Source organism: Galeopterus variegatus, unplaced genomic scaffold (assembly GCF_000696425.1).
Source record: "Galeopterus variegatus unplaced genomic scaffold, G_variegatus-3.0.2 Scaffold439, whole genome shotgun sequence".
Taxonomy (NCBI): domain Eukaryota; kingdom Metazoa; phylum Chordata; class Mammalia; order Dermoptera; family Cynocephalidae; genus Galeopterus; species Galeopterus variegatus.
This window is the reverse complement of record NW_007726550.1, coordinates 596,412-615,524: the sequence shown is the minus strand read 5'-3', so window position 1 is coordinate 615,524 and position 19,113 is coordinate 596,412. Positions and strand designations below refer to the sequence as shown.

Sequence of the window (19,113 nt, the reverse complement as noted above, 5' to 3'; positions counted from 1 at the left end):
GCTCCCAAGCGGCGCACTGTAGCAGTGCGCCGCCGGGCCAGCCCAATTGAGTTGCTTTTCAATACACAACTAATTTTCTTCTTGGGATTTGCTCCATCAGAGGAAGAAGTAGAGTGAGAACTAAGAGACCTGGATTCTGATGTGGTCTTGCATGACCTAGCCATGCGACCTTGAATGAGTGCTTTACTCTCATCCTCGGTTTCCCCAGAAAATTGGCCTAGACTGGATCTCTTCTATGCTCCAGAATAGTGGTCCATTGAGATTATTGGTTAAGTGAGGAAAGAGTCAGAGTAGATAACTCAAAGATCTCTTACAACTCTAAAATCCAGAGATTGTAACCCACATATTGTAGAGGAGCAAATCAATGGAGACCCAGATTCAAAAATTAAAGCCTACTAAGAAATAGAGTCCTTTCTTAAAGATTCTTATTCATGTATCTATTACATTTCCTAATCTCTTACCTATTTTAGCTACAAGCCCAGCGCAGGAGAGTCATCATCTGGGTCTTCCCATGCAGTGATGGATATCTCTTTGCCCACTGGAATCAGTGCGAACGAAGAAGACTTAAGAGATGTAAGTGTTTTCTTTTAAATATTGTTGTGAATGCTTGCTTTTCTTTTCTGCATTATTTTATAGACAAATATATTTACTTTCATTTTAGTATGTCACTTCCATAGAATCCCCCAGACTATTCTTTCCAAAACAACAATCTACCTAGGTTTTGATTTATCAAAGGGAAAGGGGAGCATATACTTACATGGCCCAAAAGACGTGAGTGTATCTGCCAGTGTGTTTTCAAGAGGAACTGCTCTTCAACTTCTTTGTTTTTTTTTTAAATTCTATTTATTGAATCAAAATTGATTATACATATTTTGGGAGTTGAACATTGAGATATGTTGATTAAATCAATATTACTAGCATACATATTGTTACAAATCATAATTATTCTTTATGCCCCTTGTCCAATCTCTCCCATTCCCACAATCCCTCCCCTTCCCCCCTCTAATTGCCCTAGATTTCTTCTCTCTTTCAAAAGAATAATGGTTACTCTGTTAANCGTGGTGGCTGTGGTGTCTAGCCACTTTTGCAGCAGCCATGGTTATTGTGGTGGCTGTGGGGAGCCACCCACGTGGAGGTGCTGTTTTTGGCATGCTCCTTGGCACTGGCAGTGTGCCTGGTTGTGGGGTGTGTTTGGTCCCCTTCTCCATGCCTCTGGTCCATGGCAGGCCCCAAGATGCTGGCGCCATGTGCCTAGTTGTGGGAGAGGGAGTCAGTCCCCTTCTCCATGTCCCGGGTCCCTGGGCGGGCCCCGAAGTGCTGGCACAGTGTGCCTGGTTGTGGGAGGAGGGTCTGGTCCCCTTCTCCATGCCCCGGGTCTCTGGGCAGGCCCCAAGACGCTAGCGCCATATGCCTGATTGTGGGAGGAGGGTCCAGTCCCCTTCTCCATGCCTTGGGTACCCAGGTGGACCCCAAGGTGCTGGCATTTTGTGCCTGGTGTGGGAAGAGGGTCCAGTCCCTGGCTCCATACCTCAGGTCACTGGGCGGGACCTGAGGCACTGGCTTGGCGTACGTGGTTGTCGGAGAGAGGGCCAGTCCTCTTATGCATGCCTCTGGGCCGGGTGGGCCCCAAGGTGCTGGCATGGTGTCTCTGGTTGTGAGAGAGAGGTCCAGTCCCCTTCTCCTTGCCTCAGGTCCTTGGGTGAGCCCCGAGGTACTGGTGTGTTGTGCAATGTTGTGGGAGGAGGGTCCGGTTCCTGGCTCCATGCCTCAGGTCACTGGGTGGTACCCAGGGTGCTGGCTTGGTGTACCTGGTAGTGGGAGAGAGGTCCAGACCCCTTCTCCATGCCTCAGGTCCCTGGGCAGGGCCTGAGGCACTGGCGTGGTGTGCCTGTTTGTGGGAGAGAGGTCCAGTCCCCTTCTCCATATCCCGGATCCCTGGGTAGGCCCCAAGGTGCTGGCTCAATGTGCCTGGTTGTGGGAGAGAGGTCCATTCCCCTTCTCCTTGCCCCGGGTCCCTGGGTGGGCTCCAAGTTTCTGGCATGTTGTGCCTGGTTGTGGGAGAGAGGTCCATTCCCCTTCTCCTTGCCCCGGGTCCCTGGGTGGGCTCCAAGTTTCTGGCATGTTGTGCCTGGTTGTGGGAGAGAGGTCCATTCCCCTTCTCCTTGCCCCGGGTCCCTGGGTGGGGCCCAAGGTGCTGGTGGTGTGCCTGTTTGTAGGAGAGAGGTCCAGTCCTCTTCTCCATGCCTTAGGTCCCCGGGTGGTCCCTGAAGCGCTGGCTCAGTGTGCCTGGTTGTGGGAGAGAGGTCCATTCCCCTTCTCCTTGCCCCGGGTCCCTGGGTGGGCTCCAAGTTTCTGGCATGTTGTGCCTGGTTGTGGGAGAGAGGTCCATTCCCCTTCTCCTTGCCTTGGGTCCCCGGGCAGGCCCCAAGATGCTGGCATGGTGTGCCTGGTTGTGGGAGGGGGGTCTGTTCCCCTTCTCCATGCCTTGGGTCCCTGGGCAGGCCCTGAAGCTCTGGTGCGGTGTGCCTGGTTGTAGGAGAGAGGTCTGGTCCCCTTCTCCATGCCTCGGGTCCCCAGGTGGGTTCCAAGCTGCTGGCAAGTTGTACCTGGTTGGGGGAGAGAGGTCCGGTCCCCTTCCCCATGCCCCGGGTCCCTGGGTTGGCTCCGAGGTGCTGGCGTGGTATGCCTCGTTGTGGGAGAGAGGTCCAATCCCCTTCTCCATGCCTCAAGTCCCTGGGTGGGCCCTGAAGCACTGGCTCAGTGTGCCTGGTTTTGGGAGAGAGGACAATTCCCCTTCTCCTTTCCCTGGGTCTGTGGGTGGGCTCTGAGGTGCTGGCATGTTGTGTCTGTTTGTAGGAGGGTGATCTGGTCCCTGAACTCCATACCCTGGGTCCCTGGGTGAGTCCCAAGGCACTGGCTCAGTGTACCTGGTTGTGGGAGAGAGGTCCAGTCCCCTTCTCCCTGCCTCAGGTCCCTGGGCAGGCCCCAAGCTGCTGACATGGTGTACCTGGTTGTGGGAGGGGGATCCAGTCCCCTTCTCCATGCTTCAGGTCCCCATGCTGGTCCCGAGGCACTGGTGCGTTTTGCCTGGAAGTAGGAGTAGGGTCCAGTCCCCAGATCCAAGCCTCCAGTTCCCAGGCAGGCCCCAAGGTGCTGGTGGTGTGCCTGGCCTGGAACTAATTTTTTGTCCTTTGCTTCTAACACAGAGAAACTTCCTGTGGGAACCAGTACTTGACTGTGTGGTTGTTTAAATTTCTACTTTGCTGCTGTTTCCCTAGGGAAGGCTTTTTGTGCAGCTCAGGGTTTAATGGCTAATCTTATAGGTACTTCCAGCGCTCCAGAGACCTGGTGGATCTGTGTTCTGTAGAATCTCTGATCTGGGCCTGAGTTTTTTCATCAAACTGCACCCCATGCAATTCTGCATTCCTGACCAGTCTCCTCTGAGTGGTCCTGCACTGATTGGGGGGAAGATTGGCTGTCATTGCTGTGTCCCAGTGTTCTCCTGGTGGGCCTGTCTCCCCCACTGCCCGTGCTCCAAACACTTCCCTTGGGATGGGCCCTGTCCTGGTCCCTTGTGATGATTCACCAGCCTCTGAACAGCTCCCTTTTTTCAGTTGTTCTGGTTGCTCACTCCTTTGTGGATCCACGGGAAACCTACTAGTGGTCTTGCTGTCCTGGGGGCCACCAAGACCCTCTTCTCCCCTGCTGCCTCCAAGTAACTCCATCTGAAGGGCACAGCTGCAGCTTCTGCTGGCTCCTGCTCCATGTGCTCAGCAGCTCCAGCCTTAAAGCAGCTGTGGGCCGAAATGCTCAGAGCAGCTTTTTCTTTCTCTCATCGTAGTTTCTCCTGCCTTCATGAACTCTGTAGGTCTCTCCTCCTCTTCCCCTGAGCTCCAGCTGCCCCAGCTTGGCTGATGTTACATTTTTATAGTTGTAAATTTGGTTGATTTGTGGGAGAGAGTGACACTGCGGTCTGTCTATTCCGCCATCTTGATTGGATCCCCCGCCTTCTTTGAATAGCAGCTCACATTATTTTTATAGTTGTAAATTTGGTTGATTTGTGGGAGAGAGTGACACTGCGGTCTGTCTATTCCACCATCTTGATTGGATCCCCCGCCTTCTTTGAATAGCAGCTCACATTACTGTGATTTAACATACATCAACAGGTGAATGCATTTAAACCAAAAGATAGTGAAATTAAATTCAAGCTTTTCTCTTTCCTTTGGTAGCTTGTAGAAAGGGTGGATCAGCTATTAACTGATTACCAAATCAAAGATGGACATGTTATTCTGCAACTGAATTCGGTAAGCTCCACCTCCTGCCTTTTTTCTTTTACTATTACTGTTCGAATTTTACAGGCTAAGATATTATGAATATCTTTTCTCCTGTGATTTCCTTAAATCCTCAAATTTGTCAAACAGATTCCCTCCAGTGATTTCCTTTGTGTTCGATTCCGGATATTTGAACTTTTTCAAGTTGGGTTTCTGAGTCCTGCTACTTTTACAGTGTATGAATACCACAGACCAGGTAACCAACTCTACTCTAAAATTTCTTTGGAAGACTATTTTTTATTCTTTACAGAACCTTTAGAAATACACTAGTGGCCCATGCATTTTCTTCATTGACTCTTTTAGAGCTTACTCTTCATAAAAGTCCCAACTTGAATATCCAAACGACTTCATGATATTGAGCAAATCATTTTACCTCTCAGTCCTCAGTTTCTTCATTTTAAAAATAACTGGATTATATTTCCCCCAACTTTAAAATTCTTTGCCTCAAGTTTATCTTTGGCATTCACCTTCAGTATTCATTGCATCTCTACTTTTTCACGAAGCCCACTTACCCTACTATTTCTTTAATCCTCCCAGAACACCTTCTACACCATCTGTGTTCCCATTACATTTTGCAGATAGCTCTATTACAGCAGTTTTTACATTGCATTGTAATTATCTGTTTACAAGTCTTTCTCACCAACCCCAGACAGAATGTTTTCATTCTTGAGTCCATAGTATCTAACACAGTGTTAGGTATATAATGTGTACTCAGTAAATGTTTGTTGAATGAATGATTCCACATTGACTACTCAGCCACTTCTGAGAATGTTAAGTGATTGGAGAGCTGATTGGTTCACAAGACAGGCAACTCCACTTTGGGCAATTCTACTTGTTAGCGAATTCTTAAAGTGAGCCAAACTGACACCCATTCATTCAAGTTTTATCTTCTGAAATCACATGGAACATACCTAGCCCCCCTTCCCCTTGAGAAATACATACATGCTTTTCTTCTCTTGTCCAACAATTACAATTCTTTCAATAGATCCTCATGTGACAAAATTAATTTTCCTCTCATTCATGGAAGCATCAAGTATTTTTGTTCTAAGAAATGAATATTGGACAGTAAAATTTCAAGCACAGAACTAAGCTAACAAGGGGATATCTTTTTGAGGGTAGAAGAGCCCTTCCCAGGACAGCCAACTGAAAATTTAACCTCCCTTTGTCTCAGCTATAAAAAGAAAGGTTTGGAGCAGTGATCTCTGAGGCCCTGTGTGAGAATCACCGATCAGTAGATGTGCTGTGTTATCAATCAAGCCATGTCTCTTAACCATGCTTTTATCACCGCAGATAAACAGTGCACCATGTTTTACAGCACTTCTCCTACTGAACTTGACAAAGTCTGTGAAGGGACGGTGTGCAAGTGTGTAGAAGGTAAACTTCATTTAACATATTTAGGCTGCATGCTTGTTTAAAGCAGTCACTCGAAACCTGGGGTTAGTCTGGGGAGGGCTGTTTGGCAAACTGTTGTTTCTCAGCAGTAGAAATTTAACCTCAGCTGATTGAAGCTAATGATTTCTTGAGCATCGTAAAGTTATTTCTCCACAACACCTGAACGACCTTATGGTCTACACTGTACAGGGGCTGAGGCACACCATCCAGATGGTTGTTGGGTAACATGATGTGAAATTTTTACTTTCACCTGGTCTTTTTTACATAATAGGACCACAACTCAAGAGAACAGAGGCTCAGGATTGGGTCACTAGCTTCTCTTTCTTTCTTCTTACCCTTCCCATTTAATGAAATTCTGTTTATTTTCCATTTTTATTTAGTCTTTTGTAAATCTAAGACAGCCTCTCAGCCAAGAAAAAAGTCCCAATAGTCAACAACTGGCTCCGTGAGGTTCTGGGTTGGTTTTCGTTGTGTTTCTTTCAAAGTCCTTAATAACTACACATTTCCTAGGTACTTATTGTACCATCTGTAAGTCAGTCAAATTATCATTTTGGTTCCTTCAAGGGACTTTTGATTATACTCAAAGTGGAAACATTTTTCCCCTTTCTTCAAGGGAAGCATACACATTTCTTAAGTGCTAAATGTGGAATGACCATCCATTCTAAGAATGTCCTATGTTCAAGATTTTTTGTTTGTTTTGTTTTGTTGTATTATATAATGTTTTACTTTATGGAAGAGAAGAAAATAGACAAGTCTCCAGGAATCTGGCATCTGTAATATTAGATTAGATTATCTCAGGGCTCACAGGAAACCATGTTTACTTCCAAAGAGAGTGTCTTCTTTACATTAATCTAACTTTCACCATTTTTCACAAAACTCAGCTGACTGTGGGCAAATGCAGGAAGAATTGGATCTGACAATTTCTGCAGATACTAGAAAAGAAACAGCATGTAAACCAGAGATAGCATATGGTAAGTTCAAAAGTTCAATATAGTTCCTTTAAACAAGAAATTTTATGAATACATGATCGGTTAGAAAGATAAAAAGCCATACATAGTGATTACATGGATATAGCATTCCACATGTTCACTTGAAGGAAAATGCCATCAATTTTCAGCATTAACATGCAGTTATTTATTCTTCAGCGAAGAAATGTGACTTTCATTTAAACTAATATAAGTGACGTGCACACCCAGCCAAGACACTTTACTGTAATAGATCCTTTTGAATTGCAGGCACTAAAACATATTCCAAGGGAACTTTTGAGAGGCCACAGATGTATAAGATTTCAGTTTTGTTTTCTTCCAGTTGGTACAGCAGAGACAGAGGCAAAGGTGGTTTTCTAAAAATCTCTTCAAGGTAAAAATATAAATACTAAATACTTTTTAGTATATGCAGAATTGCAATTCATGTTTGAGACTCCATTTCAAAAGAGGGATCTCCTTCTGGTTTTCCAGCATTCAGAGGTAAATCAATGCCCAAGTACAGCTGTAGCCTTGTCTCAAGTTCCTGATAGAATCAGCTCCTTTGTTTTCTATCCATAGTTTCTGATGTTTATTTCTGGCTCTTTGTTTGTTTGCTTGTTTGAGAGAAAGAGGGAGTATATTGTATAGTCTCTCAAATAGTTTTTTGAAAATTGGAAGGGTGTTATTTATAAATAAAACATAAGTACAACTTATTTGACACTTTGTGTTTACCATCTGCTTTCGTAGGCAGTTTCTTATTGAAGTTCCATAAGAACTCTTTGAGGTAACAGAGGATTTTCACTATTTTACCAGTGAAGAAGCCGAGGCTCAGAAAGACTAAATTATTTGCTCAAGGTCATGCAGGAAGCAAGCAGTAGAAGAAGGATGCATCCTGGTCTCCAGTATTATTTCCATCATAGTCTACTGAACTCTCTTAATGGAAACAAAGCCATCAAAATGAATTTTGTGTGGTTTATATTATTTCTTTTCTTTGAATTAATTTTGATTTAAAAAGAAAGCTGCCCAACTCAGCCAAGAACCACTGCAATTTTTAAAATGCATCAACATTTGAAGAAAATACTATATGTATTTCTTTAATTCCATTTTATCGTTTTAACAAATAAAGATTTCACTAAATTATTTCTTCTTTCCATTTTAGAACTATTTTCACTCTGAAATATCAGAAATGTATTTTAACATGAGAAAAAATGCAATCTGGATTTATTGTATTACTTTCAAGAGAAGACTTAGCTGGGTTTTTCTGGAGAATACAGGCTATTGTTACTGGAATAACAGAATAGAAAAAATATAGTTCTCTCTCTCTGCTCATGACCACATAGTCCATGTCCACCATAAAGACTTAAGAATCTGAAATTCAGGACATTTTTAATCCATTTTCAGCTACTAATTTACACAAGCTTTGGTTTTGCCATGATGAGTTTACCCATCTATCGATCGATCAGTTATCTATCTTTCTATATCTGGGATAGACTCATAGTCTGGAAAGATTGCAAAAATGAACAAACCATCCTAGTTTGGGTCTAGGTCTCTGTGTTACACGGGGGTAAGAGAAAGCTGCTTTGCATATTGCTGAATAAGAGGCATTTGATGGAGTTGCTTTGAGAAAGTATAAAAGTCCAATTATGTTATGTTATGTTATGTTATTTATTTATTTATTTATTTGTGACCGGTAAGGGGATCACAACCCTTGGTGTGGTGTTACCCGCACTGCACTCAGCCAGTGAGTGCACCAGCCATCCCTATATAGGATCCAAACCCGCGGTGGGAGCGCCGCTGTGCTCCTAGTGCCGCACTCTCCTGAGTGTGCCACGGGGTCGACCCAGTTATGTTATTTTCAATATGGGATTTCCTCTTTCCACCCTTTTTGGGCAGTGAAGACAGTCTTTAAATTGTGAGTGCACCAGCCATCCCTATATAGGATCCAAACCCGCGGCGGGAGCGCCGCTGTGCTCCTAGTGCCGCACTCTCCTGAGTGTGCCACAGGGTCGGCCCAGTTATGTTATTTTCAATATGGGATTTCCTCTTTCCACCCTTTTTGGGCAGTGAAGACAGTCTTTAAATTAAAAAAAAAAAGAGAACAAACCTTTCAGATCATTCATTTCAACCCCATCAAAAGCAAAAATAAGAGGGATCTTTTCTGAGGCCACATAGAAGAGATGGGTCCCTTCAAGCTGGTCATTCCAGAGCTGAGGTCAACACACAGTGCATCAAACACTGATACCCAAATGAATAGAAGACAGGATTGGGGGTGGCTTATGACCTTGTTGCCAATCCAAGCAAAGATAAATGAGAAAACAGAATGTTATTAAAAACCAAAGATCAAAGCCAGTGGAGCTGTATGAGGAAGCAAAGTAAAGAAACAAGGAAGCTCACATGGTAGGCCTGAATGACAGAGAAAGGGCCCCTCTGTGGCCATGCAGAGGAGAAGGAAGGGGCTCTTCAAAGGATGTCCAGGGCATCACTCCACTAATCTTAAAGGATCAGCATCTGAACTTTACATCTCACAAAGGTTTATCTTGTTTCTGTTTGTTTTATGTGCTTCTGTTATTTAATTTAATATGGCTTTTATCCTAATCAACCTGTTCTGTAACAGTGGCCAGGGCTAATGATTCTAATAGATGGAGAGATTGATTAAGACTGAGGGGATTTGGGAAGACTTCTTGGAAGAAATAAGATTTACCTCAGGGTGTCCATAATAGCCGGCTGTGCTTCATTTCTCATTTGCTTGACAAATTCTGGCTTCTATTGGACACGGCATTAATGGTATTAAGCCTGAATTGTTTCATTTTGTTTTTTTACCAGCTTATAAAGTTAGCATCACATCCATCACTAAAGAAAATGTCTTTGTCAAGTACACTGCAACTCTTCTGGATATCTACAAAACTGGTGAGAAATCATCGAGTCATTCTTTCATTCAACAAACATTTAGTCCTTACTGTGTGCCAGGTATTATATGAGTCTTAGACACAGAGCATACAACTTGACTAAGTCAGCCAGGGTTCCTGCCTTCATAAAGATTGTATTCTACTTGGGGAGACACAGTAAATAAAAGTGTTCATGTAGACACCTCTCATTGAATCCTTTTTCCTCACACCTCAGCCAGACAGTTTGATAAGTTGTTCAGGTCCTCCCAGTACCCTGAGATCAACAAAAACCATAGGCCATCTTCAGAGTCTTCAACTTTTCATTTTAAGTTATTTAAAACACTTTTTCAATGAAATAGTTGATTTATTCAATGACAATTAAAATTTATCTTATTACCTTATTTTTATCTTCCAAAAAGTTGTTTTCTCATTTCAGTAGATAGAAATTTTGCAATAAGTAGGACCATAAATTTAAATTGCAATAATATCTATATTGATATATTTTTCTTTTGGAATCTTATGAAGTATTGTAACTCTGAAAATGCTTGATTGTTTTTAACCATACTCAAGTTAAAAATTCTAATAATACTTTCCAAATTTTTTTGTTTTATCAATACTCTGATAAAATTTTTTTCTAGTCTTCATTATTTTAAATGTTTTACTATATGAAACTGACTTATGATGTCGGGTTTTTTTCCTCATTGATGTTCACAATTTTTTTATTTGAACCCCGACTGCTACTCTGATGAAAGAGGCAAGAGTTTAACATTTTGATCTTCCCATAGTCCAACTTTGGGGCACTCTTTGCATCCATCATAGCGGGAACCGGTCTGTATGTGGGATCCGAACCCTCGGCGGGAGCGCCGCCGCGCTTCCCAAGCGGCGCACTATCCAGTGCGCCACCAGGCCGGCCCTTTATTATTATTTTTTAAAAATAAACATTGAGATAGATGTCATTCCTGCTTTTAACAGTGGGAGCCCCAGGCAGCTTCAGAATCCTTCAAGGGTCTGTGAACCTTCCCCAGCACAGCCCCTGACCCCTGGGGACCTGACCATGACTGGGCTTTTACAGAGGAAATCAAATACCACTTTTCCCTACTGTGACCATCATCACAAACACTTTGTTTTCATTTCTTCTTGGTAGGTACATCTACCCTTTAGATTCCTTGACCTGGATTGAATATTGGCCTACGGATACAACGTGTCCATCATGTCAAGCGTTTTTAGCTAACTTAGATGCGTTTGCTGAAGACATCTTTTTAAATGGCTGCGAAAACGCCTGAAGTTCAGCTGTATACAGTTTTCACTTACAGACTCCTGCTGTTGAAGTTTCTTTTTTTTTTTCTTTCTTTCTTTCTTTCTTCTATTTTAAACATTCACAGCTCGTCTTATTTGGAAAGCTCACTCTACCTAGAATTAGGGGCATTTGCTTTTATTAGAAAACGATTTTAAGAGCTGTAACTTTCTGAAATAACATGGCCTTGGGGGGGGCATGAAGACAGATACTCCAAGGTTATTGGACACCAGGAGCAATAAATTGGAAAGCCTCCTAAAACCTACCACTCAGGAATGTTTGCTGGGGCCGAAAGAATAGCCCCATTGAAACAGAGTATCTTATAAAAACAAAGCCTTTGCTTGAAAGAAAATACTAAGGAACAGAAAATTGATCATTAAAGCCTGACTTTGCTTTCAAAATGTGTTTAAAAGCGTGTTATTTGATGCTAGGTCAGCTTTGACCACACAGACAGGCAGATTGAGAGAGGTGGAGAGAGGCAGCAGCAGAGAACCTAACCCCGACAAGGCCTCACCTCCGAGCCCACAGCAAACTGAGCAGGAGGGAGACTCAGTGTCTGCCCTTCTCTCCTGTCGCCCTCTCCATACCCCAGATGGGAGATCCCTCGACTCCTTTCCCCTTCCTCCCAGCACACACTCATTTCCCCAGGAACTTGCTCTTGCCAATAATTGCTCCACCAGAAGGCAGGCCCCCATGCAGAAACCTGGTGAAATGAAACTAAGCAGGAGTCAGGAGACCTTTGTTCTAGCCCTGACCAGTCTCTATATGAGCCTCAGTTTGAGCTTCATAAAAGTGGATTCATAACAGGAGGTTAATTTTAAAGTGACATTTTGCAGCACTTTAGATCTTATAAAGGAGTTCTCACATATATTCCCATTTAATGTCTCGAGAATCTCATAAGGTACAGGAATTATTATGATGATCCCCATTTTACACATGAGCAAGTTGAGGCTCAGAAAGGTGAAGCAATGTTCCCAGCCTAGTAAGGGGCAGAATCAGAGATCAAACCCCAAGGCTCTCTCTCAGTTTACACTTTCATCCCTATTCCACATCACTGCATGCCACATTGCTTGTCAGTTTCAATTTTCTAAGACTAGGACAGCATTTAGTAGTAGTATCTTAAACATGGATTAACCAGACCCACCCAACCATCACAAGGAAACAGGAAGACACACTCTGGATGTAATGGTAAAAACAGTGCCTGAAATGCAGCCCCTGTTGAAGAGTTACATGAAACTACCCAAAGCCTGGCAGTGTACCTCGTAAATAAAACTAAGATTTTCCACTTTCAGAAACTAAGGACTTTTTTTTTTTTAATGTCAAAGCTCACATTGTAGGCTCTCCCTTGGCAGAAAGAACCAATGTGTCCAGGATGCTTGAACTCCCTGTGAGTGAGGGGTGAGGGGCCTCCTCCAAGACAGGCCCCACAATGTCTCCTGTCACCTTCTTGCTGAAGGCAGGGTGGAGGGAAGCACGACAGCTGCTCTGGCAGCACAAGCATCTCTGAGCTGTCTGGCTGACTTCTCCCTGAACATTGTGCACATAGGTTGGGCCACAGTGGCCTAATTAACCCATAACGTAGTTGAACCATCAAATACCAAAGCAGGCTTTTGTGAGTTAGGCTGGCACCATTTAAAACATCCTCCTCAGCTAACTCTTGTGCATTTGACCGTGTTTCCTTAGTGAGGCTGTGTGACCCTCCAAACCAGGCTGGGCCCCTACTCAACCCTTCCCCAAGGCACTGTGCCCTTGCAATGATCCGTTTAGTCACACAGGATTATTTGTTTAGCATGAAGCCTCCTGACTACACTGTAAGCTCCATGTGGGCAAGGTCTGGGTGGATTCTATTTGCCATAATCTCCTGTGCCTGGCACAGTGTCAGGTACATTATGGGGCCTCAGTATGTGTTTGTGGATTCAGAAGACCTAAGTTCTAGTCTTGGCTTTGCCCCTAACTGGCAGTGATTTGGGACAAGCCTCTTAATGTCTTTGATAGCGTGCAAAACAAGGGTGTTGAACACTCTACTATCTCTGTTATCTGTAGCTCTAAGAAGATGTTTTATAATCTTATGCAAGCTTTTAAATATTGGGTTATGTATTTCTGTTTGGGCTGGTAGAGACGGGCAGGAGAGCATTTCTGATTGAGGGGGAAATCATAAGGCAGGTTTCCATCGGGGGTAAGCAAGATGATCTTAGGTGACACAGATGAACATTGTTCATTTTAACAGCTATATGTCTATTTCACATGTATTAGAAAAAATATAACTAGCACATCAAAGCCATGATATAAAATTTTCTTTTAAAATAAACTTATTTGTCAAGAAGTAAGCCTATTTAAGGAAAAGTATTAAGTAAATAAAAGCATAGATTGTTCTTAGGGCAAAAATCATGAGGTTGACACACAAGTGATGGAAGTTGAAGAAACTCTATCTTAAGAAAATACGTGAGTTGACCATGAGCCAAACTTGAGGCAGGCAGCCCACTCCATATTTTTCAGGGAGGGACTCTGGACCAAAGTCAGGTTCAGTGTTTCTTTCCAGCTCCTGTAATGCTAATTTATTCAGCAACATCCAACAAATATGTATTGATCTGTAAAGGTAGGCCAGGCCCAATTCTAAATGCTTGGGACCAAGATCCCTGCCCTGTGGAACTTAGACTTAAACTGGGGGGACATGCAATGAACAGTAAAGATAATAATTAAGGAATTGATCTTGGATGTTAGAAGGTGATAAGATCTATGGGGAGAAGAAAAAGTAGAGCAGAATAAGGAAGACTGGAAAAGGTCAGGGGGGTTGCAGTTTTAAATAGGATGTTCAAGTCAGGGCAGGCTTCAATGAGAAAGTGAGATTTGAGCATAAACTTGAAGGATATAAAAGAATGAGCCATATAGCCAGTGAGGGGAAGAGAGTCCCAAGCACCTTGGGTACCTAGTGCCCAAGCCCAAAACAGGAACATGCTGGTGTGTTGTAGGAAAAGCAAGGAGGCTGGGGTAGCAGATGCAGATTATGCAGGTCAATAGAAGGGGCTTTGGCTTTAACTCGAAAGGAACTGGGAGCCATTGCAAGGCTTTGAACAGAGGAGTGACGTGGTCTGCTAAAGGGTTACTCTGACCACTGTGTGAAAAGAAGGCAAGAGAAGAAGTGAGCAGACCAGGTAGAAGGTTACAGCAGCGAACCAGGCGAGGGCTGATGATGCCTCAGACCAGAGCGGCAGAAATGGAAATATTGAAAGTGATTGAATTCTGGATATATTTTTAAAGTAGATTCAGCTGGATTCCCTGATAGATCGCAAGTAAGTGTGTGTGAGAGAGAGAGAGGAGTTAAGGATCATACCAAGATTTTTGGCCTGAGCAAGTAGAAGAAAGTAGTTGCCATTGACTAAGATTAGGAAGGCTGCAGATGGAGCAGGCTGGGGGGAGTTAGGAGACAGGAGTTCAGTTTTGGACACGCTGAGTTTTAGATCTATTAAACATCCACGGGAAGGAGTTGAGAAGGCAATCGGTCATACAGTTCTGGAGTTCAGGAGAGAGGTCTGGGCTGAAAATATAAATCTGAGAGTCATCATTAAAGCCATGAGACTAGATAAGGTCATGAAGGATGTAAATATAGAGGAGAGGGGAAAAAAGAGGACCTAGGATAGAACTTTGGAGGATTCCCATATTGAATTGTTAGAGAAAAGAGATGGAAGACAGACTAAGTTAAGAGAAAAACCAGGAGATTGGGATGTCCTACAAGCCAAGTGAAGAAAAGAGCTTCTAGGAGGAAGAGTGTTGGACTGTATCCAGTGCCGCTGAAAGGAGAAGATAAAAGACTTGACTATTGGGTTTAGCATTGGTGATTTTGACCAAAGGAGTTTCAGTGGAGTGGTGGGGACAAAAGCCTGATTGGAGTGGGCTTAAGAGTGAATGGGGACATCCAGGCAAGCAATGGACCCAGCCAAGATGCCTGGGGATCTTGAGACGGGGGCCAAGGGCCCAGGCCAGGCCCCTGCCCACATCCAGGCCAGCAATAGGTCCAGCAGAGCCACCCAGGGGTCCTGAGATAGGGGCTGAGGGCCAGCCACACCCCCACCCACAGCCAGATCTTAGAATATACTTACTAGCCACGTGTGTTTCTTAGGAGTGTGTGACCTATCTGCTCATGTCTTCCACCAAATTTCTGCTTAGATTTTTCTAATTCGTTTTTAAGAGATCTTTTTGCAATACAAGTAATAATAATAATAATAAAATAAAATCATTTTTAAAAGAAAAGAGTGAATGGGGGAGAGGATTTGGAGACAGGGAGTCTTTCAAGACATTTTGCCGCAGAGAGGAGCAAAGAAATGGGTCAGGGAAGTAGAGTGAAAAAAAGGTTAAGATAAAAGAAATAACACATTTGTGCACTGAAGGGAAAGATCCAGTGGAGAGTAAATATTGATGATGCGGAGAAAGAGAGAGAAAGAGGAATGGCTAGAGTAATGACCTTGAAGAGGTAAGAGCAGATGGGATCTGGGGCACTAGTGGAGGACTCGGCTTTAAATAACAGCATTGCTAGCTCATCTATGCCACTGGTCAGCAAACTTCTGTAAAGGGCCATGCATTAAAATACCTGTAAATATTTTAGGCTTTGCAAGCCATACAGTGTCTGCTGCAGCTGCTCAACTCTGTCCTTGTAATACAAATGCAGCCACAGATAATGCATGAAGGAATGATCATGGAAGGTGGGGCAGCAGTGTGTTGATCCCCGATCCGTGGTGATAGGCACAGGGGCAGCGTATGGGGGGCAGAAGCTGCTAGTGGGCACATGTGGTGGTGAGAGTCTGTGGAAGTTCCTTTCTCAGAGAAATAGGAGAGGAGGATCATTGCCTGAGATGGGGGATGGGGAGGAAGCACTGGAGGGGGGAGGGGTTGTCTAGAAGAGAGGGAGAGGGAACAGACTAAGGACTTGTAATGTAATTGCCTCTCCATCTTAAGGGTCCTCTTGAGGTTTCTAGTGATGAATGTAAAGTTAAGACTGGCCTGCTTGGGTTGTGGGATTTTCTCCAGCCACGTTCAGATCCTTTTCAGAATCTAATGATAGCTATAGAGTTGCCAGTTCTCTCCAGTCAAGGACAATTAGGAACACCTATAATTCAACAGTGTCGAATTGATTGACTCTGCCATGAGGGAGAGCACGTGCCACGGGAACCGTAAGACTTCTTGATGAGAGGGAGTCGGAAAAGACTTACTATAGGATTCGGGCCTGTGATAGATACTTTGGGGGAAGGTTCAAGGAAGTGAAGCTCTGCTCTGGGTTGGATGCTCAGGAAGCAGGCGCAGCGCTATGGTTGAGTATCTTAATTCTTTTCTAGCTGGAAGGAGAAATAGCAGCACTCACACACGTTAGCCAGGAAGGGGCAGGGGTCATCTTTGTGGTTTGGACAATGTTCTTGTTTTTATTCTCTGCTCAAACAAGATTATGAAGTAGACTTTTTTGTCTTGATCCATTTTGTTTGATGTTGGTGTGCTGTGACACCAAACACAGAGAACACCGCCGCCTGGTTCTGAGAACCAGACCAGCTCCCAGGGACACTAGGGCCTAGCTCTAGATGTCAGGGGCTGCTCTTCTCTTTCATAGACACTTTTCCCCAAATGCACACATTTGCATACTATTGTAGAAACCTCACTGAAAGTGCAGGCATGGAGCTCGTGATTGACAAGCCCTATCTCAAGAGCGGGAAATTTAGCAGCCAACTCTGGAGTTTCTCGGAGACAGCAAGCCACTCTGGATCGTGTTTCCATGGGTTTTCCCTACTCCTGAAAAGAGATTGATTTTATATGTTTAACATGGTGAGAGAAACATGTCATCAGGGACATGATCTTTAACTTTGAATGAGGGATTGAAAATTTCCTTTATGCCTCTGAATCAGAAAGAAAAGAAGGGAAGAAGGGAGGAAGAAAGGAAAGAATAAAGGAGACAGGAGGAAAGGATAGGAGTAAAGAAAAGGAAGAAGACAGAGGGAGAAAGGAAAAAGGGGGGATTTAAGACAAGATGAGAATTCCATTTCTAAGAACCTTCTGGATTCTTCTGAGCTGGCAGGGTCACCACCCTGACAGACATGCTGGCAGAAACAGATCTGTCCCTTGGAACACAATGTCCACTCCTTCACTGTTTCCATCATTATAATCAGACGTGTATGTTACGTACATAATCATGAATTATAGAATCCTAAAATGTCTAAACCAGAAATGACCTAAAGCTCATCTCATCCAATTCCTTCAATTTCACCTGGGAAAACTGAGGCCCAGAGGAGCAGCATGCCTGTGGTTATGGCATTAAGTGGAAGAGTTGGGACACAAGCCCAAGACCTCTGACTCCAAGCCGGGTATTCTTTTCACCACACAGATGTGCAGACATTACATAGAAATAGATTTTGGCTTCCTGTGAAGAAGCATTTTCTTATAGCCAGAGCTGTTCAAAGATAGAGTAGGCTTCTAGGAGGGACCAAGTTCCCCATCACTGGGGATGTCCAAGCAGAGTGTAGTCTAGCTGCTGCCTTTCAGGGATGTTACAGGGGCAATTCAAGGTGAAGAGTTGGCCCTGGTGACAGTCCAGTGTCCCATCAGCTCTGACAGGCCATTAATAGTCAGGAAGACATCTCTTTACTTCTTTAAGCCTCCACTTTCAAACGTGAAAAATGGAAGTACTAAAAATTCTCAAGTCACAGGATTTCCATGAGACTTAAATGAGACAATACAGATAATGCACATAAAATGATCAACACAGCGCCTTGCACGATAAAAGTAACTTGTGGTTGGTTAATAATATGTCCCTGGCACACCGTCAAGTCACAGGATTTCCATGAGACTTAAATGAGACAATACAGATAATGCACATAAAATGATTAACACAGCGCCTTGCACAATAAAAGTAACTTGTGGTTGGTTAATAATATGTCCCTGGCACACCATGGGTGATAAATTCAATAAATGTTTTCCTTGTGAACATCCTACTTAGAATCATATAATACTGAAATTTAAAGATCTAGAGATCATCTAATCAACCCCTCACCATTTCACAGATAAGGAAGCAGGTCCAGTGAGGAGCAGGGACTCACCGAGGGTTCCACAGCACGGTCAGGACAAGAACCTACAGCACCCAGCTCCTCTTTCCTTGCACTGGCAGCCTGGGACCTCATCCCACCCGCCAGGCCTGGTAAGAGCAATCTCTGCAGTGAGCAGAGACCAGAGCCTGGGGTAGGAGCAGGGGCTCCCCCAGATGAGATGAGAGAAATCAGAACTGTTGCTGAGGGTTTCTGTTTGGCTGGAGCTTTGGGTGTGTGTGTGTGTCTGTGCGTGTGTTGGTGTTGTGGGGGTGGTAAGCAGAAGGGGGGTTGAAACTGAATGAAACAAGAGAAATTGGAGTTAAGGAAAGGATTGTTTGGCTTAATAATAATTTTTCCAAATAGAGAATCCTAAGGATATTAGAGCCAGGACTGGACTCTAATTATCTGAGAGCAGAGGAAGAGAAAGGAGATGTGCCCAGAGTGGGAGGAGAACACAGAAAGAATTCCTGCGGCTGTTAGGGCCTCGGGGCAGGGCCGGTTATCATTCATCCTCTTCCTGCCACCTTCTTTCACTCAAACGGCAAAAGGCCAAATTGTGGTCTGTTGGTTAATTAAATGTTGCGTGTGGACATTAAAATGGCCCATTGGTTTGGCTATGTTGTGTGTGTGTGACAGAGAGACGGTGACAAAGAAAGAAGTTGTGACTATGGGGAAGTGATAAGGGGAAGAAGATACTGAACTATGAGACAGAAGAGCTGCCCCGGCTTGAGACGTTGGGAAGGTTCCTGGACATCATCAAGCCTCAGTCTGCCCATCTGTAAGGTGGACGTAACGTTATCAGCCCTGAAGAGTTGTAAGGGTTAGAAAAAATACCTAAGTGCCCACTCACGACAGCATGGATCGTGGTGGCCAGTGGTAGGCATCTCTCTGATTGTTCTCTTAGCTCTCTGTGGCTCAGTTTTCTCTTTTGAAAATTAGGTAATAATTTCTCCTGGCCCAATTTATAGATTTGTCGCAAAGATAAAATAAGATCAAACAAGTGAAATGATTTTAAGCTGTAGAATTTTGAACAATTATGGACATAGCATTAATAACCAAAAGCATTTTTGTGCTAAGGTAACATAGGCGGAGACTGCTTGGTGCGCTTTTAAAAGATTGGAGAAAGACCACTATCTTAAAAACCAATCTCCCCCAGTGCATCCCATTTCCCTGTTAGCACTTCAC

General features: G+C 43.9%; 1 protein-coding gene across 1 annotated transcript in view; it reads left to right on the top strand.

Annotated features, from left to right (window-relative positions):
- Positions 1-470: 470 nt before the first annotated feature.
- Positions 471-19,113, top strand: part of LOC103587304 (complement C5-like) — a gene marked incomplete at its 5' end in the record, with an annotated part of 38,345 nt that continues 19,702 nt past the window's right edge. The window contains 6 exons of the mRNA XM_008568780.1: positions 471-573; positions 4,230-4,304; positions 4,422-4,527; positions 5,622-5,705; positions 6,605-6,694; positions 9,512-9,595. Of these exons, the coding sequence (XP_008567002.1) occupies positions 471-573; positions 4,230-4,304; positions 4,422-4,527; positions 5,622-5,705; positions 6,605-6,694; positions 9,512-9,595 (542 nt within the window). The remainder of the gene's footprint in view (positions 574-4,229; positions 4,305-4,421; positions 4,528-5,621; positions 5,706-6,604; positions 6,695-9,511; positions 9,596-19,113) is intronic.